This window comes from Lissotriton helveticus, chromosome 8 (genome assembly GCF_964261635.1).
Source record: "Lissotriton helveticus chromosome 8, aLisHel1.1, whole genome shotgun sequence".
NCBI classification, from domain to species: Eukaryota; Metazoa; Chordata; class Amphibia; order Caudata; family Salamandridae; genus Lissotriton; species Lissotriton helveticus.
In genome coordinates, this window is record NC_136069.1 from 66,514,620 (window position 1) to 66,540,728 (window position 26,109).

The 26,109-nt window shown below is 45.1% G+C and overlaps 1 protein-coding gene across 2 annotated transcripts in view; it reads left to right on the forward strand.

Moving 5' to 3' along the window:
- The window catches only part of POLQ (DNA polymerase theta), a 478,304-nt gene that overhangs the window by 48,787 nt on the left and 403,408 nt on the right, over positions 1-26,109 (forward strand). For both annotated transcript variants that reach the window (XM_078656637.1, XM_078656638.1), the window contains 2 exons: positions 24,303-24,459; positions 24,716-24,824. In XM_078656637.1, coding sequence (XP_078512763.1) covers positions 24,303-24,459; positions 24,716-24,824 — 266 coding nt within the window. The remainder of the gene's footprint in view (positions 1-24,302; positions 24,460-24,715; positions 24,825-26,109) is intronic.

The window sequence follows — 26,109 nt, forward strand, 5'->3', positions numbered from 1 at the left end:
TGACCATACAATCCGTGGCATTCCGTATCTGGGGAAGTATTCTTTAAGAAGAATTTTGGCAGTGGATAAGGCAGTATTGTCCTTTAGCGGGTATGCTTCGATCCATCTGGAGAAAGCACAAACTACCACTAGGACGTATTTCAGATTATTACAACGATCCATGTGAATGAAGTCTAGCTGGATCACTTCGAAGGGGCAGGAAGGAGGAGCGAAGTGACCTGCAGGTGTGGGGATTCCCTTGCCAGGATTATGCATCAAGCATACCATACAATTTCTCACTACTCTCTCTGCACACTTACTAATCCCATCATTCTTCCAAACTGGAGCCAACATCTTACAAATCCCTTTAGAACTGATGTGCGCTGCTCCATGTGCCATCGTTACTACTGCAAGCACATACGCATCAGGCAACATCCAACGCTGTTGTTCCGACAAGTCAATCCAACACCCACTCGAATCCAATTTACCCGTGCTCTCTTTCCATGCACGCTTTTCCTCCTCAGTCGCCTCTTTCTGAATTTCTTTCACGCTTTCCACTGTGTCCTCACACATTCCAGACTCAGAAATCCATCTTGCAGACGTTGCAACATACATTCTACTCATCATATTTCTAGCTGTCTGTTTTGCAGTCTCATCGGCAAAAGCATTCCCACGACCAACATCATCCGTGATTGCTTTATGAGCACTGCATTTCACAATCGCAACTTCAGTCGGCAAGGTTAGAGATTCCAACAAGTCATTAACTAGCTGGCCATGTTGAATCTTAGTCCCATGGGACGTAATGAAACCTCTCTCTTTCCACAAACGGCCAAAACTATGGGCCACGCCGAACGCGTATTGACTATCTGTGAACACATTCACTCTCTTTCCCTTAGCTAAAACGCACGCTCTTGTTAGCGCGATCAATTCTGCAGCCTGGGCAGAATTCTGACTCACTCTTGCAGTCTCCACAATCGTACTCAAAGTCGTTACTGCATAAGCAGCAGTCACATCACCATTCTCTAATTTGAAGCAAGACCCATCAACATACAACGTTCCATCTGGATCTGATAACGGAGTGTCTTTTAGATCAATTCGTCCTTTTGTTTCTTCCTCAGTTTTGAAACAACAGTCGTGTGGTTCGGAATCACTCGACTCTTGGCTAGTCGGCAACAATGTCGCTGGATTCAATACATTGCATCTTTTGATCTGAATATGACTAGCCAACAGTGTCAGTTCATAACCTGATAATCTAGCACTGGTAAGGTGCTGCGTCTTGGTTCGGTTCATGAGTGTATCCACAGCATGAGGAACCATGACCACTAGCATGTTGTTCATTACTAAACCAGCAGATTGTCGAATGGAGGCTGCAGCTGCGGCTGTAGCTCTCAAGCAACTAGGCAATGCTCTGGCTACCGGATCTAACGTTGATGAAAAATACGCACAAGGGCGTTGTTTATCGCCAAATTTCTGTGTCAAAACACTCAATGCACAACCTTCTCTCTCGTGGACATAGAGCGTGAATGGCTTACTGTAGTCGGGTGTACCCAATACAGGTGCTGAACACAGTGCATTTCGCAATTCAGAAAAACTCTGCTGACATTCAGCAGACCATGGTACCGGACTCGGAACACCTTTCCCAGTCAAGGCTACCAATGGTTTTGCCAAAAGAGAAAAATTTGGGATCCATTGCCTACAATATGAGGTAATACCTAAAAAGGCACGTACTTCTCTCTGCGTGCTAGGAACATTCATCTGTGTAATTGCCTTTATTCTCTCTGGGGTCAACTTCCTTCCCTCCTTTGACAAGAGATGACCTAGGTAGGTCACTTCTTGGCAGCAGTATTGCATTTTTGAAGGTGACACCTTGTGATTCAAATTGGAAAAATGATGCAATAAAGAAATCGTAGCTGTTTTGCAAGTTTCCTTGTCATCAGCAGCCACTAGAAGATCATCAACATATTGTATTAAAGCAGAACCAGGAGGAAGTACGAAGGAATCTAACTGGCTTTTTAATGCTTGACTGTAAATGGATGGGCTTTCACAATAGCCTTGTGGAGCGCGTTTAAACCTGAAGCTTCGTCCTCCTAGAGAGAAACCGAAGATATCTCTGCTTTCTTCGGCTATCGGAATGCTGAAAAAGGCATTTTTCAAGTCGACAACCGAAAACCATGCTGCTGTAGCAGGAATCAACGTTAACAATGCAGTAATGTCTGGAACCACAGGAAACTGTGGAATCACAATTTTATTAACCTCTCTAAGATCAATTACAAACCTATATACTGGAGGTTTTGTTGGGTCAGTTCGTTTCAAAATAGGCAGTACAGGACTATTACAGACATTACCTCTAGTTTCTTCTATAACGTCTTTATTAATCAGATCTTGCACTATCAGTAGGAGCGCACGCTCACCTTCACTAGAGATTCTGTATTGTGGAATTCGTGGAAGTTTGACATTTGCTTTCAAAGTTACTACATAGGGTGGAATTTCCAATAGACCTACATCATTAGGACCAGTCGCCCAAAGAGTATCAGGGAGTGAACGCAGCTCTGGTGGGAGCGCATCCATCGACAAGTACATCGGAGAGATTATTCTTTTACCCAACGTAAGCTGTACTCCTGCTGGAGAACAGTACAATGTCGCGTACAGGCGTTTTAACAAGTCTAAACCGAGCAGATTTTCGTTACAACCTGTAGTCAAAATCAGAGGTGCTTTCAAGTGGCAGGGTCCAACAGAAATAGACAAAGGACCAGAAACAGGGTTATGAACAGGGGCGCCCGAAAAACCTACTGAAACGTTTGTTGAGCCAGACAAAGGTGCGCCAGGGAGTTTCGCATGTATGATAGAGCTTTTTGCTGCACCAGTATCCAACAGAAACGGTTCGACTATACCTGATGTTGCTACTGCGACATAAGGCCCACTCTGATCTACTGGAACTGATACTACTCCCTCTCTTTGTCCATGGCTGTCCTAGTACTCACTTTGCTGACCTTCCTCACTAGCTTCATAATAGTCTTCAACATGATACTGTGGAGACCTATTCTGTTGGGCAGATTGTCCATTTCGCTGGTCGAAATAATTAGAAGGGCGATCACTCGTCTGCGGAGGCATAGCACCTCTTCCTCGACCTCTAGAATTTTGCATAGAACTACCACGACCTCTCTGAGCAGCCGCAGTATTATTTTGCGTTCGAACAGGACACTCATTTTTGTAATGACCTTCCATTTTGCAATAAGCACATTGATTCCATTGGTATTGTGGCCTTTGAAAATTATAATCCGTTCTTTGATATGACCCTTGCTGCATACTAGTCTGATTCGTGCGAGGCGGATAAGCTTGCTGTAAAAGTACTTTAGTTTTTAAATCTTTCGTCTTTTTATCTGATTTTTCCTTCTCTTCTTTATCCCTATTTTCATAGTACTGGGCAGTCGCAAGTATTTGCGCAGTCGTAGAGACAGCCCACGCACTTTCAGAATTCTTTAATTTACCACTAAGTTCTGGCAACAGATTGTGCACAAATTTATCAACAAATAATCTCTGGCCTCCTTCTGTGCTCATATCCTGACCACTATGATCCACGAAAGTCCCCTCGAATCTTGTGAAAAAGTCGGAGACGCTTTCGTCTTTCTTTTGTTTGCACGCGGACAATTTGTCCCAGTTAACGCGCAATGCTGGCATCAAGGTTTTCATTAAATCGATTATTCTACCGGGCAAATTAGCAATTAAGGGTTCAGGTTTAGAACCACCGACTTGTTGACCATCCGCTGCAATTATAGCTGCCCAATCACCACCTAGGGCAACTGGATGATTCTCTTTACGAATTTTAGCCCAAATTGGTTGTGGTACTACATTACCAAATAGCAGATCTATGTCAGCAAGATTCAATACACAAGCGTCAACTGTTTGAGCCAACTCTTTGTAGTACCCTGCAGGATTTTTACGCGGATCTGGCAAGGCCTGTTTCACTGCTAATACTTCAGCTCGCTTCCATGGAATATGTATCCATACTCTCTGGAATTGGGCCGGAGCGGCTGCAATACCAAGGTTGACATTAGCTTGCACAGCTTCACGCCAAATTGGTGGAACCTCTCTCATTGGATATTGACGACTTTGTTTCGTACTATGTTTCTCTAACTCTCTTGGTGAACGAAGGGATGAGTCGGTCCTATAACTTAGAACCAGTTCCATCGCTTCTTTTATATTTTGACCGACTATCATACCTGCAGCAAACTCTTTCTGAACATTAATTAATTCCCCTAGATTTGATTCAGGGTCATCCTCTTCCAATTCCTCACGTAGAAGGAAACACATTTCATCGAACACATATCGTTGTGTCGGTTCATTCCATTGCATAAATGTATCTAATACATCTTGTACATTATATCTTCCAACTTTTGAAACCTATCTAAGAGCAGTGGAATCTAATATTCCTCTTTCTTCAGTACTGGGAAGCTGGCTACGCCTCTGCACAGAGTCAAAGGTAGGAGTCTTAATCAGAGTTTTATAGAAGGGAGATAGAATATTAGAGACAGAATCAGTGATTCTCCGACGAACAGAAAGCGGAGTCATAATATTAGTAGGCTTTCTTCTTAAACAACCTTCTTTCTAGATTATCGAGAACTTCAGGTTCAAAACTACCATGTAGTGGCCAACTAAGGACACCATCTTTCTCTGTATAGTGGAACCATACCTCGTTATAAGAGATAGAGCCTACACCAAACTTGCAATATAGATCATAAAGGGGAGTTCCAATCGGAGGAACCAAACACGAGTCCTCCAACTGGGAATCACTGTTGCAACTAAAACAAGACAACATACAATTTTTCCGACTTACCATTTTATAATCCGGAACACAAAACAGACGAGACACAAACAGAAAAAATGCGCACTCGAACCGAGAACTTAGGCCTACCAGAACTGACGAATGTATCGATACCTGAACTGAACAGAATGATTATCGTAACCAGAATAACCAGTGATAATCTTACAGAACTGAACTGAACTGAGAACTAAAAGGATTATCCCAACAGGAGCAACCCTCACAAAATACTTAACTGAGGCACTGAAGACGTCACCAAGGAGAAACCCGTCACGTCTCGCCGTACTAAGGACTGCACCTCGGGTCCAAGACAGGGCGACGGTCAAGGCAACGGACCACTGCAGCCGTCTGAACGGGAACCCTCGTGGAAGAGAACGTCGGGCCACTTTTGCGATATGCCGGGATCGATGAAGTGGGGCGCCTCCCTCTGAAATCTTCACACGAAGCTCCTCGAACTCTTCAGGCTTTTGGACCGGTACCGAATGACGTCGCCCCACGTTGGGCGCCAATTGGAGTTCTGGACTTTTTGGTTCTGTCCAGAGGTGTCAGGGATAACACCCGAAGACCCCGGAGTTCTACCTGTCTCGGTGCACAAACAAACAGAAACACGGGCTTCTCGATGGTGGCGTCAAAGACCAAAGGTTTATTACTGCAGGGACACAGAAGTCACAGAAACTGCACAGGGGCAGTGTCTAGGAGCCTGTTCAATTTGTACAAAGAGGGTTACTCCTTAAATACTAAATATTCTGCTTGGGGCAAATTCTTTACATGTTACCACAGTTCTAAAACATTCGTGTCTTAAACAATAAATATTTGGCGTTGCACAGGAATTGTCAACAGTATCTGATGTCGAAACATTACAAATGAGGGGTTCCCACTATTCCATCATAATCCCATGTCAATTTCTCATTCAAGACCCGGACCGCCTCATCGTAAATTTCGTTACCTCCCCCTAATAAAGGCCCAGAAGGAAAGGAGCAGAGCCAGGTGCAGAAGATAGAAAGACAGGATAAGAGATGTTTGTGGGTCGTAAATGGGCACGGTTACCAGCTTCGGCCGCCTAATCATGATCAGGCCAACGAACACAAGAACCAGTATAGCAGGACTGGCCTCAGGCTGGGGAGGCAGCTCTTGCCGAGTCATGCTGCCACAGCGTTGCTGGCCTAAGGTGCACGTGTCCCTCGCAAGGTGAATCGCCGGTTAAAGCCTACGTGTCCTTAGATGAAAAGAGGTCATTGCGTGTCCATTGACTATGTGAGGGCAAGGAATACAAAATGGCTTCCGTGTTCTAAGATGGATGCCACGGGTAGATCAGAAATGTGTTCATAACAGGAGTGCTCTTGCTCGTAGCATAGCGAAAACACCAGGATATACTAAATGGATCATTTGCGGTTCACTGATACCAAAATTATGTATTTACGACAATGTTACAAACACGAGTAAAATCGTCACGGAACCTCAGGAAGAGAGGTGAAAGAGAGAGGTATCGGCAATCTTATCAGAGAAACTGGTAAAACTTTCCAATGACTAATATCATATAAAACTTAATTAGCATAAAAAACAGTCATAGAGAATGAACAATATAAAGAGAAACAAAAAGGAGTGAGCGCAGCACTCACGGCGGCTGAAAAACAAAGTTATTGTCCTTGGCATGCAATGCAGAGGAAGAAATATAATTAGTGAGAGGAGACCAGAAGGCCTCCTTACGGATAAGCTGCTTGATAGGTGGTTACCAAAGTTCTATCGAGCCTGTGATGGTGACATAAAAGATTCCATTGGCAACCTTCCAGTTCGAGGTTATAACCTGAAAGGCAATGGCAGCGTTTAGAATTACTACCCAAAAATATGGAATGAATAACAACGGGGAAATCAGTGTAGCAAATAGAGGCAAGTGACTTGCCTACTTTTGTCCAAAAAATGGAAATGTTGGGGCAGAGAAAAAAGGAATGAAGATATGTGCCAGGAGTATTTTTACAAGACTAACAGCTAGGAGATAGGTCATGGCTGAATTTGGAAAGAGCTAAAGGGGTGAAAAATAGTCGCTGATAAAAATAATAAAGTGTTTGAATGGTACTAGCATTACATGAAGTGTGATGAATGCGGGCCCAAGTGGAGTTCCAAGTATGAATGGAAAAATTATGTTGCAAGTCTTACCAATCCGACCCTGGTGGGCAGGGAAAGTGTTGAGTGGGGGGAGGTGAGAGAAGAATCCACAGCATAGGAGAAAGGGGACACTGAGGGAGGAACCCACAGGAAGAAAAGGACAGGCGGATCGAGGGGCAGCCTTAAAATCGGCTGCAGGACAGCAGGCCCAGTGGCGTTGGGGCAGAGATCCCATTGCAACCGGATCCTGGTATGGGTACAGAGCAGCCGCCAGTGCAGTCAGCAGCCCACTGCAGCCTGTCCTAAGCAGAACACACAAGGGAGTAGCTGTCATTAGTGTAGCAGGTGCAGTGGCACTGGCTATGGGGTGGGTTAGGAGCCCTTAGCCTGTCCTCAGCAGAGAGCACTAGGGAGCAGCTGTCATTAGTGCAGCAGGTGCAGTGGCACTGGCTACGTGGTGGGTGAGGAACCCACTGGAGCCTGTCCTAAGCAGAGCACACAAGGGAGCAGCTGTCACTAGTGCAGCAGGTGCAGTGTCACCGGCTACAGGGTGGGTGAGGAACCCACTGCAGTCTGCCCTCAGCTGCTCCCTTGTACTGTGCTGTCACTAGCGCAGCAGGTGCCGTGGCACCAGTTTTGGGGATTCCAAGTGTGGAGTTGCTGTTTTTTGTGCATTTCAGGTGAGCAGATGCTGAAACTGGACATTCTAGATAGAACCTCTTTTTCATCTGAAGAAGTAGTAGTATTTGAAAATTCCCGGTTGCTGGTGGCAGATGCTTCTCATCTTCGCTTCATAAGTTTGATTGTGAACCCTGCACGATCAGTTCCGGTGAGATGGGTGGTTATTCTGGGCTGGGCACAGCCTTTTCATCGTTTGCAGAGGGATGATCCAGCAGGAGTGTTACCTTCCTGTTGCGTTGAATTGATGGAACCCGTTTCTTTGGCTTCACCTGCCTCACATATGTTGCCTGTGGCCAATCGATATCTTTTTTATTAATGTTTACATTTTTCGAACGATACTCCAATGACCAGGCCCCTCTGGCAGCTGGAGGTGGCTGTGGAAACTCTGCCCAACCCTAGGCTACCAAGGCATGGCATGTCTGCAGATCACTAGTCCATGAAGTTACAATCGCTGTTGCTGGTGTTGACTTAGGAATAGATGCGGTCTGAAGGGGAACCAACTAAGTGACATACCGTGAGGAGATCTCTCACCAAGAATACGAGACACCCTCAGCCCCTCCAAGTCCATGGGGCACAATTTTGCTACCAAAAATATACTATGTGACAATGTTCAATTGTATGTATATATTCCCGCATGCTTATTAGTTGCAGCGTCATTTATTGTTAGATTACCTAATTTAATTAGGAGTGGCGTACACAGGGCTGGTCCCTGTATAATCCTGACAAAGAGCTCTGGGGAATGCTCGAAACATGTTTACGAATACTAGGGACACCTGACCCATTATAGCTAGGTCTTCCAGTATCCTACCCTGTTTTTAGGTCTCGGCCTGCGTAGGCTGCGCTTGGGCAGTCTCGCTCCGAGACTTTGTCTTAGAGAGTGGGGCTTGAACCCGCCCCTCTTCTCCATTGGCTGGCTTCCTAAACGGAGGCCAGCCATTGGAGGAGAGGGGCGTCTGTCCATTTCAGCCCCGTTTTTTTCAGATTGGGGTGCGTGTTTTTTGCTGTCCTTTCTATGCGTGACATCATCGGACCAAAACACGCCCCCAGTCTGAAAAGGGCGGGGCTTAAATGCAATGGGTATTCTGGAACGTTGGTGGCAGCAGTCGGAGGAGCTGTGGAGATATCGCTGAACACTCTAGGTTTTGTGCTGCCTGCTTGAATAAAGACATTTCTCCCCTTACCTTTGAATCTGTGGTATTACTACGGTGCTCATATAAAGCGCTCTAATACTCGTGAGCAAAATTTTGCGCTATATAAAACTTCGAAAACAAACAATTGCCGTCTCACACAGGCGTTGTCTGGAAAAGCAACCCAGCTTTTTCCTCTCTCCAGCGGAGGGCGCCCATTCTCTGGGTTTGGAGTTCGTGTCAGTGAGTTCGCTCGAACTCACCGACCCCCACTTCCCCATACAGCTGCACCTACCGCGCCCAGCCTGGACTGCCGGCCCATGTGCGGCTGGGCCTCGAGTTCCGGGGCAACAAGCAGTCTCTTCCGGCATAGCATCAGGGGCGGTGCTTCGTCATTGTTGGGTGGGCTGTCGTTTTCGAGGCGGTTCATTTATTTCTATCCAATGACAGGGTTTACTGGGAAGTCCTGCCGCAAAGGCCTTCTAGTACCGCCCAGGAACCTGTCAGTCAGTTGATCGCCAGCTTTCTGATACCCCTGCTTGGCTCAGCATATTGAAGTTGGTTTGGTTACAGTCGGAAGCAAATTAAAGGTAGTCGGATGTTTAAGATCTTCTGTCGGAGACGGGAGGTAAGCCTATGATCGGGAGTTTTCTACCTGGCTTTGGGCGGCTGGCATAAGGGGGGCTCCTTCGGTTTCCGCTGCAGGGGTGTCCTGCAAGATTTCAGTACAACATTTGACGCATTGGGTACAGTAACACCACTAGCCTCGGTTTAGATTCGTTATTCATCCCAGGACGGTAGGAAATGTGTATGTGTCTTTTCAGGTGGCATTAACCATTACAGAAGGGCAAATGCTACCTCATTGTTAATACAGGCTGATTTCAGGTGTACTGTCCTTTCCAGATGGGAGGAAGCATGGCTTTGAGCTCCTACACTGGGTATTTTTTAGTATGAACATCTGCTTCTCAAAAGGAGCGGCGCTCAATATGGTGCCACCTGGACCACATGTCACGGCAGGGTAACCATCTTTACCGTTGCATTGAAGTGGTTATATATGAGTGACCCATTGTTGGACTGTCCAACCCAGGAATGGAAGCACTTACCTATAAGGGGTGATCTGGTATGATTGTAGGGCACACCTCCTTTCATGAGCATGCATGAAGGCGCTAGTGCTCATAAAGTTGAGTCTGACTTGATTTTAGTAGTACCCACCTTACAGGTAATAGGTTTGAGGATTTTAAGGCACTTGAAAAATTGTCCTTCTAGGATAGACCAGGAGAAATATTGTCGGACGTTTGCACTGTGCCGCAAAGCAGAACATACATTTTCATTATTTATACATTGTCAGTGATTCCCTCACAACCTCTCGGTTGCATCAGTGTGCTGAGATTGGCAGACAGAGGGGAGGTCAGGCAGAATAAAGAGTAATACAGGAGTTAAAATAGAAAGCCTTAGTCCTTATGCCGGGTGTATTTTCAGTCCTTAGTGATAATTCAAAATCCACATCAAAGTCCATGGTCATGGAATGAGAATTCCAGATGGAAGATATTTCAGAGTGAAGTGACTTTCCACCACCATGTTTGTATTACAATGTGCAGAGAGATAACCTTCTCTGATTGCCCACATTTGGTGCCTGGTCAGTAGGTAAAACGTCAATAGTTTTAAAATATAGTAACACACCACATGACACACACACACACACACACACACACACACACATATATATATATATATATATATTGGTAGTGCTAAGTGTGACAGTGTTAATTCTTGGGTGTTTCTGTGTTTAGGGGTACATGATTCTTTACATCTTAAATAAATTATATACTTCATGAACGGGACCTCGAAAGTAGTCCACAAGTACACGTAAACTTCAAATTATAAAGTTTGCATGAAATGCCCTATATATATATATATATATATATATACACATATATATATATATATATATATATATATATATATATTAATGCATGCTTAACTCTCTCTCCAGTAATAAATTCTGCTAACGTGACTGAGATGTGCCCCTTCTTTTCCAGTTCAAAATGTATACTTCCTTTTTAAAGCAACGTAAATTACCCGAGTAAATATTTAATGTAGGTCGTATGGAAGAACATATTTGCGAGAGATTAAGCTATTGGCATTGTAAATGACAATGCCATTTATTTATATGTTTTAAAAACAAAAATAATGTCAGGAGCAATGCCAATAGCTCTAACTTTAACAAAGACGAGACCATTGCATTGTAAATGCTTGTTAGATATACCAACTAGGAACAAGAATAAAATTATTTCGCCCACTAGCGAGGTATTTTTAACCCACCTTTATCACCTCCACCACACCTTTTGCACCACACATAGTCTTCACAAAAGTGCTCCTACGTAATACCGCAAGTCGTAGTACGCCTCAGTTCGTAGAGGACTGAGATGGCCCCTATGATGAAGCATGTCACCGTGGGGAAACCCTGGTGAGTGAGGAGACTCAAGAAAGAAAGTTTTCTTTCCTGCTGATTTTCTAACTCATATTGAGTGAAAAAATCTCTCCTTTGGCTAGGTTCTTTACCCAACATTTCGGGTTTTTTCAGGTCTACCATTGCATCAGGAGGGTGGGCCTAACTCATACCTGTACCTCCCCCAATTTGTTCTGGATTCGTTGACTTAGGAATGCCAGTTCTTAAGTTCCCTTAAGCCAACTTGACGGTGCTGGGCGTATATGCCGGACATATTCTCCCACGCACCCTCCCAAGGCTTCGTGCGCCACATTTCTCTGGCCCGGACATCTCGCTTGCCATGCCTCATGACTGCATTTTCAACAAGCATTTGACTTGAGCAGTGACCCGATCCACTTAACTGTTGTAAGCAACCTTGGCGAGAACAGTGGCAGACAAAGAGGCAATGTGGGGGGGGAGGCAGGCACAGTGAGGGGACAATGAGAAGCATTGCAGCTGATGGTAATCACATATTTATTCTGTCACTTCAAATGCCTGGAAGCACCGTGTTAAACTGCGCTGTGGTCATGTTTCACAGGAAGAGAGGGCCCTTGAAGGCATCAGATTGCTCTTGTCCATCTGTGAAGCACAATGCATCAGACATCTCTCTGGAGCGAGAGGTCAGCTCCCTCAAGATGTCTTCCATTTCCGCCTGTTGTCCTTGCTGACGTCCACCCTCATGATAACGCTTTTTACAGGAGGAATGGTTTGTTAAAAAAAAAAGCTTTCTTCGCCTCCCATCTTGTTCTGAATTTACGAGACTTCAATCTCCCTCTTGCAAGTGGAATGAATCTGGAAGAACCAATTCATCACAGTGACAGGGACTGCCAGGGGGCTGCTTGGAAACAGACACATGGAAACTGTTGCAATCCCACACAAACGTCTGAGCTTCTGTCCCTACGCAGCACAGCACAGAGCATTGGGTTCAAGTCACACACGGTGCAGCTGGACTGTACCTGGCCTTGTAGAGGCGCGCGGGATCTGATCTATAAGTCAGTAGTCACTCAAAGCCCTTCTCTGTCATTGGTTGAATTAAGATGTTTACACGTTGTTGAGCACATCAGGGGTGAGGGGTCTGGAAATCCGAGACTGAGGTCCCCGGCCTGTAGTTTTTTTGTATCCGACTATCTGTATCATATGCCCGATGGGCAAACCAATCCACCTCCAATGGCATGCAGTTTTCAATTGTCCCACATCATGATATCAGCACGACAAGGTTCTGTGAGGGCACGTTGGTTCTGTGACCAATCCCGCCTCCCTGCCAATGCATCTGATGACCCTCACCTGTATAAAACCCCAAAGAGCAACACAACAGGGCTCAGGGAAGTTGTGATTGTTCTATGAACCGTTGACGTGTTGGCCACAGACGGTTCAAACACAAGGAGATTCAACCCAGACCTGTGACTGGGGGTGAGTGTCTTAAAAGTTTCAGCGCTCCGTCCATCATCTTGTGTTTGCTTTGATCGCCTTAAGTTGGCAGGGTATGCCCAGACAAGGGGCCCTTGCTCAGTTTGCCACTGGATTCAAGCTAGCCTGGCTGATGAGGGTGATCTCCCGAAACCAGTCCTAGGATGCTTGTTTCCGGACCAGGGAAGACATGGCTTGGCACCTTGGGTTGGGCTGTTCCCATGAGGCACAGGGCAAACACTGATTTGCATATAGCTGTGTCTGAACTGGGGTGGTGAAGTGGGCTAAAGAGCGATGATGGATTCAACCCAGATCTGTGACTGGGGGTGAGTGTCTGAAAAATGTCAGCGCTCCGTCCATCATCACCTTGGGTTGGCCACAGACGGTTGTCACTGGGGCCAAGGGATCAATAATGCTGTCCACTCTCAGAAGAACAGAGTTGCTAATGGGCAGAAGGACACCAGGTGGCTGAAAGCCAAAACCAAGAAAATATAGCACGACAATAGACCTGAAGACATTCTGCCCCTTGCAATCACCATGAAAGAAACCACTCAAGATGGTCCACGATTATAAATCGAATTAGATCATGAAAGATCAGGGAGACACCTTACAACAAACGCCATACATGCGTACATCAGAATTCTCATTCAACAGAAGACAGCGGCTCTCTTGAACCAAAATAAGACCCAGGAGACAAAACATAGCGAAAAAAATTACAAAGTAATCCGTCAAAGCAGAAATGTTTAACTTTGTGGGCAAAGATGAAACCGAGAAAATTATCTCCATGTACTACACTGGAGCATAAAGGACACATTTGTTCCTTCTTAAAGTCACCCTGGGTGCACACGGTCAAGGTAAAACGGTATAGCATGCACAGATGGAAGTTGTTTCTGCTCCTCTGCTGTGAAGTCTGTCCATGTACAGAAAGCACATACAAATCGTTCTGTTTTGCTACTGTGGTTTCTTGAGACTTGTACTCAAGAATGGGATGCCCAGGTTGGATCTCCTTAGCACTGTGTAAGCGATCTGATGATGGAGAGCAGGCTGCAGAAGTACAGCCAAACTAGAACAATATGACCACGTCACTGTCTTTAATGTCGGCCACAAATTCTCATTCTATTCCGCGACCATGTCGCAACGCAGCAAGTGGTAACAACCTAGCAAGTAGTGTCAGTCGCACATTCTCATTATATTTCGCGTCCATGTCACGACGCTGCAAGGGGAAACAACCTAGCAAGTAGTCTCAGCCGCAGATTCTCATTATATTCTACAACCATGGCACAACGCCGCAAGAAGAAGCAACGTAGCAAGTAGTAACTGATTAGAAGCAAAACAAAAAGGATACATATGGACTTCTGACCCTGTCCCAAAACGCTGCCTTTTGTGGTGTATAGTTTTGAACCACATGCAGCGCTCAGACTAAGAAGTGGAGAACATGGATGATGCTAAACTCAATGACCGTGAACGTTGAGTCTAAGCATCACCATAGTCCAAGTACAGAAAAATCCGTTTCAGACCACGCGCTGCCCGAAGCGAGGACAATGATTCCAGATACTAGGATGAGTTAAATGTTAAATGTTAAATGTCGTATACTTGTAAAGCGCACAGCTGCCCCAGCAAAGGGGCGTCCCGGCGCTGTATACCGCTGGGGAACCCGTCCTGGCTTTCCCTGTGGAATGGTCCCTACTGGGAATCCCCAAGGTGGAGCCAGGCATCCCCGGCGTTGATGGGGCCGTTGTGGAGATTAGGCAAGCTAATGCCCAGAGTTGCCGAGTGGGACCCCAGGTTAGAGTAGGCACCGAGGCGAGAATTGTCAAGTCTGCTGACCCTGGTCCACGACCCTGCCGCGTCGGGAATTGAACCTTGGTCCCAGGCCGACTTCTGCCGCCTCTAACCAGTGAGCCACACCACTCCACTCAGGGTGTAAGGTTTACCACCGACGCCTCACCCCAGAATGAAGTCCGGAGCCTTCATGCACAGCACACACATGATGTCGTGCTGGAGAATATTCCTGCCGCCGTTCTCCATCCTGTGCCATATCCAGGTATTGATCCCCTATGTTTACACAATTCACGGTCCACATGTTGTCTTGGAGAAGTACTCTAAATGGATTGGAGAGACCATTGAAGAAAAAGCAGCAATCACAACAGGATTATTATCACCATATATAACAAATAAAATGTGACTAATAGTATACAGGTTGAAGGCAGCACATCTCTATTCCCTCTTGGGGTTGTGGTATTCATATTCATATCATCGGTAGACGTTCACCCTGCACATCAAGAGCATGCTTACCTTTTCCTCCAGTGAAAGGAGCTCAGAAAAGTACCCTTTAATAATGAAATACGTGTAGACAAAGTATCTTGGAACATCACTGTGGCAGAGATAAACACCAGAGGATGCAAAGACATTAAGATGCCTTCCAAGCAAAGCAACGATACGGCTTTAAAATCTGAATAGTACACCACTATAATGCCAGCACAGTAAATGCAAGGCACCTCTTCACTAAAATGTTCTAAAAAAAAAAATAGCAGATGATCTTCAGAAGATCCTACTTTTGCCACTTATTTTTGTAAGAAAAATCCCTAGCTGGAAACACATATACTGCTTAAGATCACACGATGACACATTCAAAGTGATTTTTTTAGGGTCAAGTGCAAACTTTCTAGCAAATGCTACCCATTGAAGAACCACTCCTACTGTTAGTTGTGGATTATTTTATTCGACTGTTGCATACAGTGCTAAAGACCACTGCAATGAAACCTATTTTATTACAGCATTGACTTAAATTTAAATGACACAAACTCAGTTATAGATTTCTGGCTTTAGACACAAAAGGTATTGAAATAAAACAACAAAATGTATAAAAAGCCAACTACAATATATAAAATAATTAAAACCTGGTTTCAGTTTAGTATACTAGAAACACAAACTTAGCTTGCCACATACAAACATTTATATATAGTGTATGCTATGAAAACACAACCTATCTATCAATCAGTTTACTTTCTCACTACATGCCTTGCTTAATTGTTTCAAGATTTAAACATGAACAACTTCAACAGTCACAGTGCACCAATAGCTCATTTTCATCTTTAACTCGTGTTTAATGTAACAATGATAGTTGGTTTTACAGCATTTAATTACCAAGTGTTCACTTTGTGTTACTGATTACATTTCAGTTGATTACATTGACAAGCAGTCTCACACTTGGCTGAATACATGAAGTTTCTCATCGCGATCAGCCCATTATAATGGAAGCTCTGAGTCGCGCCTACTACACACAGGTATACCAGTGTGCTCCAAAGTCCCACTCCTCCATCAAATTGTTAGGATACCCATTCCTTTGGGTATTCCCATACGTACAAAGAGGCATCACCCCTTGTTATTGCACTTACTCACATTAGATGCATGATACAGTGCAACTCATTTCATATGCATGAAACTATCCTACTAGCCGGCCTTTGAAATATGGTAAACCCCTCACATATATCCTTGTCTAGAAAAGCCACTCCATCTCTGTCCAGCATGCAAATACTGCAGGAGTTGAGACATCACTGCCACCTCAAAGAAGAAGTGAAAATGATTTATGATGCCTCAGCTAGAAGAGGATCCACCGTTCATGAGCGAGGAACCACCAGGTTTGCTCTGAAGCCCAAAGTCTTTAGCATCCAGCGAAGGATTCCACAGCCACGTCCAGGACAGGACCACAGATAGATCTCCTGAAACCATGGAAGCGCATCACCTAGCAGAGACGCATAAAGATATTCCTTCTTCTCAAACATGAAATTGGAGAAACCGAAAGGACCATGTTAAATAAAATGTAAATTTTGTTAAGGGAGCTTATATGATGAGCACGTTCAGAACTCCAGGAATGCCCTGCCATCCTTTGCGTATGTGTTTAAATGTGTTCCATAGCGACCAGTCATTGCATCCCAGCCAACCATAACCATCATCAATTTTGATGAAGAAGGACATGCGTAATTAGTGACATCCCATCTCAAGACGATTATCTTTGGCCATTTCAGAAGCATTACTATTGAGACAGCCCATCCATAACTTGAACATATGACCTGCTGGTCTCACAGTTGCCTTTTAACTCCTTAAAGGCAATATAATACCCACCACGTCCAGCATCATGAAACGGAGAAGACACATATAATGAAAGAACTTAGTACATGTTACAGGCTTTACTCTGCCATAAGGACCATGAGCGCATCATGCACAGTTGATCGTGCCACAAATATCTACCCATCCAAGGGATTTCTTGCTAAAATATACTTATGTGATAGGACGCGCACAAGATGTATTTGCCACTCAGGGCTGCTGCGAAGCATGATAGTCAGTTTAACTTTACCTTGCAACCCCGAAGTTAATTGAACATTAGTTACAAGTTGTATCAAAGCACAACCTACTTCTATGTGTTTTATCTCGCTCATATCCAACCTGCTGTGAGTAGTCACCTATTGGTGGGACTGGGAATCGCTTGTTGGAGCTATTTATTAAAAGACTTTGCAGAACTGGTACTAAGCGTGCTTCATCTATATATGTGACAACAGACCTCTCCACACCCCTTGTGAAGTCCCTTTTTTTCTTGAGTAATGTAGATAAAAATTAATTTCTCTCAAGATGAGTGATTCTGTATTGAGAACATATCTCTGCATTTAAAATAGTTTTTTTTGTTTTTAAATCTTTCTCTTCAGCTCTGATTGCACATCCGACAATGCAGTGGTTTCATGCAATATGGTTAAAGGACAAAGGTTCAAGCTTGTGTACTAATGTGCATAACGTGATTCAGAAGCGACTATTGCTACACAGAAATTCAACCAATCAACGTATAATCCCATACATAAACTGCTTGAAAAATTCAAATAGTATTTTCTTTAATTATGTCCATTTGAAAACGTCTCTTGAGTGCTTACTTTTCAAGTGCTCACACGGTGTAAGTACATTAAAGTAAGTGTATACACATATCAAGAAAATAGAGCAACATAAGGCATATGTAAATGTAAATGTCATGGTACTTATAGAGCGCACTGTCACCAGACGGTCACCTTGCGGTGTCGCCTATTCGGCTTCCTGGCGCTGATACTCAGATCGCTGTGGAACCCCTCCTGGCTTTCCCTGTGAAGTGTCCACTCCTGGGCACCCCCAGGGTGAAGCCAGGCATCTTTAGCGCAGTTGGGGCTGGTGTGGAGGCTAAGCAAGCTATTGCCCAGAGTTGCAGCGTGGGGCCCATGATTAGAATAGGCACCGAGGCGAGAATTAACAGGTCCAAGGAAATTGAGCCTGAGACCCCGCCGAGGTGGGAATCGAACCCTGGTCCCTGGTCAGAACTCTGCATCAGGGTCTGCCGCTCTAACCATTGAGCCACACTCCTCCTCATGTTGGTACAAAATTAACAGTGCTAATCCAAAATGATTAATCTCGACAGAAAATGTGCCTGTTGCATCTACAACGTTTCAACACATAATTATTTAATGGGTCATCATCTGGCCAAATGACTGTCTCTGTTCATGGACTGAGGTGGATCAAGTGCAATGGATGCTAAAATCACTCAGATGATCCAGGTAGAATCTGGTATGACTGCACACGGGAAAACAAAGACATATTTCACCCAACTCTGCACTGCAAACGTCAGTTTCCGCACAAGAAGCTGTCTGTGGTTTGAAACAATGCATGTAATGCCATTAGCAGGTTGCATTGTCTACTGTAAAACCATCCTCTGAAATCCTTTGCTCCCTTTGCAACCAAGGGTATGAGTTCTCTGAAGAACAAGTTGTCATGTACGCAGCTTACTGATGATCTTGGATCCCAGAACACAATTTTTATTTTTAAGATGAGAAGTTCTGAGGTAATAATAGGGACTCTGAACCCACACGAAATGATGAGTAACTCTTCAGTTGTTTAGGAAGAGGGGTACAGTACTAGAGGTCCTCTCCTGCTCAGAGGTCTTCCACGCTAGCCAAGTATTTCCAGTTCTTTTGACCCATTGAAAATGAGCACACTCAATTTGACTATCTTTTTTCCAGACAACCTCAACAAAAGAGGCACATTTTGGATGCCTCTCAAACGTTGTTTCATGGTCCTGATGTGCCCATATGCCATGTAGCTGCAGGGTACCAGACAGCCGCTGCACCGTGATATCAAGCTTTCTTTCCTTGCCTAATGCACCCGCACAAATAGCTTAAGTGTTTGGACCTGAAGGAGGAGCGCCATGGTGAAGTCATTGGTCTTCACTCTGGTGGTAAGAGGGTTATTTACTCATTCAGTGGATGAAGTGCTGCAATAGTCTATGTTTATGTTTTTGCATTTTTTAGAGCGCGACAATTACCCAGGGGTGTCTCGGCGCTATTGAATTTGACTAGCTGAACAAAGGGTGATTACTGTGTGAACAACCATGTTTTCACTTGTTTCCTGAACAGGATGAGAGATGGACTGGTTTTAATGTGGAGGGGGAGGGAGTTCCACAGTTTTGCGGTGGCGGTAGTGAAGCATCTGTCACCCCAATTGACTCTCCTTGTTCGAGAGACATTAAGGAGGTGGGCTGAGTCGTAGCATAGTGCTCTGGAGAAAGCATATGGTCTAAATGCTTGTTTAAGAAATTGGGGGCCAGTGTGGTGAATCGCCTTATAGGCAATGCAGAGTGACTTAAATTTGGTTCTGCTCCTAATGGGAAGCCAGTGTAGTTGGCGAAGATGTTGGGAGATGTGAGTGTGTTTGGGAATTCCCAGTAGGACTCTGGCTGCAGCGTTCTGCACCATTTGGAGCTTGTTGATTACTTTCTCCTGGGCATTAAGGAGAAGCGCGTTACAGTAATCTGTACGTGAGAACACAAGGGTAGAAATGAGGGTCTTTCCTGCTGATGTCGGGAGGAAGGGAAGTAGTTTTGTGATTTTCCTCAGAGTATGGAATGATGAGGAGACTACCGAGCTGGCGTGGTGTTCAAAAAGTAGTTTGTCATCAAAGATGACCCCTAAGTTTCTCACTTTGCTAACTGGTTGCGGTGGTGCGCCCATTTCTTCTGGCCACCATTGAGGCGACCATAGTGGTTGTACCTTGCCAAACAGCATCACCTCAGTTTTTGATGAATTTAATTTTAGGCAATTGGCCGCCATCCAGATGCTGATTGCTCTCATTCCTGCTTTAAAGTTGGCTGCTATTTTAGTACCGTCTTTGTGGATGGATAAGACCAACTGGGTGTCGTCGGCGTAAGTAGTGAGATTAATATTGTAGGCCTTGATTACCCTCGCCAAGTCCGACACATAGATATTAAATAGGGTCGGACTTAGCGAGGATCCCTGTGGTACTCCGCATGGAAGAGAGAATATAGGCGAAGGGAATGGGCCTAGTTTTACTGCCTGGTTATGATTGGCGAGGAAAGATGTAAGGAGGTCCTTAGCCCTGTGCTTGATGCCAATTGTTTCGACACGGTTGATCAAGGTGGTATGATCAACCGTGTCGAAAGCAGCAGATAGATCCAGGAGTATCAGAATTGCTGATCCTCCATCATCCATAGTTCTTCTGATCTCATCTGCTGCTTTATAAGGGCGGTCTCGGTGCCGTGCCCCTGTCTAAAGCCAAATTGAGAGTCATCCAACAGAGTATGTGTGTGGATATATTCTGACAGTTGTGTCTAGCATGGGCATGGCCACTGGTACATTGCTGAGCTCCATGCATTCAGTACTGGTTCGACCCCAGCCCTTCCCACAGCCGCTGTGTAAGGTATTGGGTCATTAGTCTTGAAAGATGTGAATCCTTCAGGAGTGAGAAGTCTGCAACTCTCTTTGTACTGGGAACCAAGACATTGCAGCACTTGGCTCTCTCAGGGTAGTGAAGCAGAGCAGTTCGAGGCCTACTCAGGAGAGAGGATGTGGGCTGTTACCCCCAACTCGCTGGTAAACAACATCAATCAATAAATCATTGTCCAGTAAGTGATTTTTTCTTATGAAAAAAATGACGTCATTTTATTAGGTACATACTACTAAATGCTAAACATTAAGTAAAACTATGTAATAAGGTAGATGGAAATACCTTTGGTGGACACCCACGCTCGCCCCGCCCCAGCAAACCCTGAACCCACAACCCACAATGATAATTCATGATAAACTTCCCCCAAGATCATGGACTTAATCCCCTGGGAGAATCAGAGCCACATTTGGGGAAAGTTTTCTGGCGGTCTGCTGCATTTGCTGCAGCCAGCCGCTAAACACCATTTAAAAAGGTGGTGCTGCCCCTGCCCACTCTTTGGGCACCACAAAAGGACCAATATGCAAATTCCAAGCCCTCACGGAGGCTTATGAGGCGCTCCTCGTCCCAATAGCCTGAATATTAGATTAGCGACTTTGCCACTCTGTGTGGGCTTTCCCTTGGTTTAACATCCAGCTATGCATTAGGCTTTCCATTTGTCCTTGTTCCCCGTGGATATACCTGCCCACTGGGTCACCCCATGCTGCAGTGGTTCAGGGCTGTTGGTGTAGTCCCAAAGTCTGCGCAGCCCCGTCCGGCTCCCCGCGCTACCAAGCTCCTAAATTCCATGATCCTTCGGTGCTCCAGTCGACGCTGGTATCCGAAGGAAGATACAGTGGTCTACCTGTACTTAAGGCAGATGGGAGGCTTGATGTGAGCTGCGCTTGTGCCCCTAGACACAGGGGGGGTCGAGCACCCTGAAGACTCTGATTTTTTTTGTCTCTGGGAGACAGGATCCCCAGGACAATTACTTATTGCGTCAGGCCGCTTTGGGATACGATCTACAGGCCGGTGGTGTTCTTGTGGAGGAGGCCACACATACTATCCAGTGAAATTAATGTAAAGACGAGGTTGTACCAACTCCTAGGAGCTTCCTCAGTGGAGGAATTTAGGTTTTCCCAGCAGAGCTCAGTGCACTTGTTTTCCCTCCTTGTCTCCCGAGGGATTGAGCTTCAGAGGTGATTATTTGTTGGCCCTAGGCTATAAGGTCAACATTTATCATTTTGGTGTTGTTTTGCTCATGGCCCCTGGTGCATTTTGTCCATGCCTTCTGGCACCTAAAGGTTACTTTTTGTTGGGGAACCTGATTTTGCTATACCCTTGCCAAACCTGCCGTCTGCATGGGCTCCTTATGCGCTCACCTGCTTGGGTACGGCTTCCAGAGCCCCTTCACAGCCAGCAAGCAAAACATCCTGCCTGTTGCATTTTCAGCCCCATAGCTTTAGCCTTCTTTGCACTGGTGTCAGCAGTGGAGCCAAGGGCCAGGCCACAGAAGTCCCAGGGGAACCCTTCAGAGTACCCCACAGCAGGTCCATTCCCCCTACTGTTCTTCGGGGGATTAAGGGGGCCTGCGCCACTGACCCTGGAGAGACCCGTCTTAATCCTGGGTGCCAGTTGAAGATTCACAATCCTAAACTCCATCCTTGCCGAAGTTCAGGGGTCTTCTTCCAGAGGGGCATTATTCCCCCATTGCCGCCACCGAGTGTCTTCTCAAGAGTCTCTCCCTTGGGAAAGGGTTTTTCAGTAGGGGTGGAAAGCTCAGGACGGTAGGCACCTAGGCCCAATCCTAGGGTATGCGACCATCACCCCAGTCCTCCACCAACCCTCCTGCACAACATTCTGGTACATTTTAAGATGGTGACTCCAAAAGGTCTACAATAAGTTCTTCTCTGAGAACCTCATCTCTGCCCACAACTGACACAGCTGTCTGACCCCTTCCCACCACAACTGCAAAGGGGAGACCCTCCTATGTTTAGCTCTGAAGGTCTGGCCTTCCTCTTTTGTTTCTGTGTATTTGGGCGTGTCCGAACCAGCTGTAGTGTGACAAGTTAATTCACACACACACACATTTCCTTCCCACACCTTCCTGTCCCAGAAACTAGGCCATGCACTGTTATTGACACTTGTGTGGGAGTTCTTCGATCCCCCTGCTGGCCACAGAGTAATTAACTTGGCCCAGTGGAGGGGGGAGGAGATGGGGGAGGAGAGTCAAAGGCCTGGAATCTGATTATGGCTAGGCCAGGGAAATATTTCAATTCTCAAAGTATCATATAGAGCATAGGTATCAAAAAAGTGACAGTGAATCTTCATTTGATGTATATATTTACCCTAAAATAGATAACTGATTGGTATCTCTAGGCCTAAGTATGGCACATATGGGCAGTGGTGCAAATTTTACCCATATGATATAATGCAATGAGCACATTGCCTTTCAGTAAGCACTACAACCCTGGACTTGAAATGCCCTCTCACAGTATTAAGGCCTATATCAGGTCAGCAACAATCCCTGAAGTGTCCCTTTGGTAAAACGCTAGCTGTCCTCAGATACTGGGCTGAGCTACATGGTAGCCTCACACGCCCAGCCCGTACATGTGGGCAGATTTGTTCATATGTGCTCACATGTTTGTGTTTAACCAGCCCAGAGACTCTTACCCTAGCTGTGCAGCAGTGGCCTCACCAAGCAGTGGTGGTTAGCATTTCCAGAGAATTTGCTACCAGTGAGACTCAGTTGGTGGTACCCGCACACAGTTAAATTCCAAAACTGGGTGGTCAAAGTAACTTCCCACATTCTGGTCATCATCTCCCTCTCTCCACCTCGATCCCTTGGTGCAGGAGAATGCACATCAAAGGGAGAAGTAATTGCACTCAGCCTGCACCTAGGACCTAGGGCCACTGACTTCACTGTGACAGCAACAATGGTACCAGCTACAGTGGTTTGATGGAATACTTTGACTCCATTACCATCTGTGGACCCAGATCACCACTGAACCTTGGAGTCCCTCTGGTTTCTGATGGCTGTTTGCTGCAGCTTCCTCATCCACCAGCATCAAGGCCATCTTTTGCTCACTTGGTCTCCAGAGTTCTTGTGGAGATGGTTTAGAGCCGCTCTAGTTTCCATAGAGATCATCCCTCACCCCAAAGGAGTGCAGGTCTACTACTTCCGCTATTTCAACATAATGGAAATTTACAATCACATCCTGTTCTACCCAGCCAGACTTTCACACTGCTGAAGTTACTCCACAACTCTGACAGCTGGCAATAGACCAGTATCAATAACCTATTCCCTTGGCTTGTTCGTGTTAATTTCTCACTTTGCAAGGGTCCTTTTTAGACCACATTGGCAGTCGCCTCACTACATGAATAGGAGCTGAAGACGAAGTACTCAAATCAGAGTGATGGTAAAACTTACATCTGTTAGGCACAGGTGGATTCTCTTTCTTTAAATCTGATTAAATTGCTCATAGTGTGGAAAGGGGGTCTTCCATTGGGAACATTTTTTCTAGAACATTGTTTTGTAAATGATTTGAAACAACTCTCTAGCCTTTTGCTGTATATATTGTATATCTGTTTCTACCGCTTTGTACTGTCATTCCAAGTTCAGAATCTTTAATTGCAAGAGCACGTGTAGCATGAATTAGCACAGAAATTTTACTTTCTATGGCACTTCTTGTGGGAGGTGAGAATGGAAGGATGAAAGGAGAGCCTTCTTGCTTCTGGTTGTTTAGTGGTGGTGGTCCAGGCCCATCACCAGCAGAAGGCGTCTTGCCTTATTTCAGAACCTCTTTCACAAGATGTGATTAAAAGTAGAAAGACACAGGGAGGCACTCTTTTCTCATCTGTTTCTCCTCTTGTTATTCCTGTCAATTCTGTTTCTGAAAGCGAGCTTCCTGGCGGTAGGATATGTTGCTGGCTGCCTTCTGACTTAAGCGTTCGATTTCTCTTGTTTCAGAGCCTGTTCCAGGAGGTGGGACTGCGGGTGGAAGGCTACATGGGCAGTTCATCGCCGGCCGGGGGCTTCTCCTCTGTCGATGTCGCCGTCTGCACCATTGAGAAGGCCAATGGTTTGATCAATAGGCTCATCGAAGAAAGCAAGTTGCATCTGTTAGGTGAGAGGTCAAGCAGTGTTTGTTAACTTAAGGACTTAAAAATCATTGGAGAGAGATGGACTATTGATCCTTTAGAATGTGTTCAAATGTTTTCCCAGGAGATATCAGGTGAGAATTATTTTGTGATTTAGGTCATAGGAAGGAGGGAGCTCTTCTGTGTTTTTTTGTATTTATTTCAGACCTTTCTCTTTTTTTCTTTATGTTCAGCAGGCATTGTACCCGTCAAGTCTGTTATTGACTGTTGCTTTTCTTGTAGGGATGCTGGTTGTCGATGAGTTGCACATGCTGGGTGATTCTCACAGGGGGTACCTGCTGGAGCTGCTGCTCACCAAGGTTCGCTATGTCTCTCAAAAAGCAGCTCCCAGGTAGGATTTTAATCCACTGTTTCAAAAGGATTATTTCTTGTATGTATGTAATATTTTTCATTTGAACCTAGGTTTACAGCAGCGTGCGTGCACAATACTGATGTTTTACATGGAGCGAATGGTGGGTGGGGAGAACTTAAGGATTCCATGGGCCAGCAAGGGAGGTGAAGATAGGACTGTGGAAGGAGGGTTAAAGTTAGAAGGGTTGACCTGGCTCAGCAAAGGACTTTGTAAGAGGACAAAAATTGAACAGATAAAAACAGTTAGCTACCTGGGCATCCTATATTCACAGGGTGGGTTATGGGGACCCCATCTAAAGAACGCATACTTAAAATATTCTTGAGCTTCTGATGCACTCTTTAGATCTGCCAATAAAATAGGAATGAAACACATCAGACAAATGGTAAAACGGTATAAAAGCAAACGCCTCCCAGTTGCAATATATGGGGCACCAATCTGGGGCACAAACAATAGCAAACAGATCCAGACACAGGAAATGGCACTTAAAGCAGACTCCTAGCAGTCCCGCGTTTGACCCCCATCTTACATAATCTATGAAGAACTTGGCCTCGTGTATATTGAAGATCACATTCATCTTAGTAGTGTTATCAAATGGCACAGGATCTGGTCCAAACAAGGCACACATTTTACTAGAGACATCATAAGGGATTGTCTAGAACTTGACCAGTACGAAGAAATACACTGGTTTAGGTATATAATCGGCATCTGGAAAGATGTGGAGGAAAATTGTAGTGTTCGGGACCCTGCAGGTATTCTACAATTCAGTAAGAAAGAACTAAGGCATCAGTGGAAAGTTATTGCAAGGGACCGATACAACAAGGGATACAATATTACCTGACTAATAATCAGGTCAGATTTTATTTGACTAGACTAGGTTTCCAACTAATCAATCATATTGTTGCATTGTCCACATCAAAGGCATGGACTTCAAATCTGCCAAGTGACCATGCGATGGAAAACCCGGTCAATCCCTATGCATTTCATGCTGTTCTGTAAATTCTATAAAGACATCAGATTAAGAGAAATCTGCCCCTTATTCCTATCTCAGGACCTCTTTTATTACCAGGTGAACTTCTCAGGAAATTGCCAAACGTTTACACATGTTGTGCCATTGTAACCTATATCAAGAACGTAATCAGGAGACGCAAATCATAAAGGCACCTAGATGGGCTGTGTTACGAGGCAGTTTAAACAATAGTCCCAGATTTTTAAGCCTATTCCCTTGTCTATTTTGACAATTAACATGGAAGGCCTGTGTGTAGAC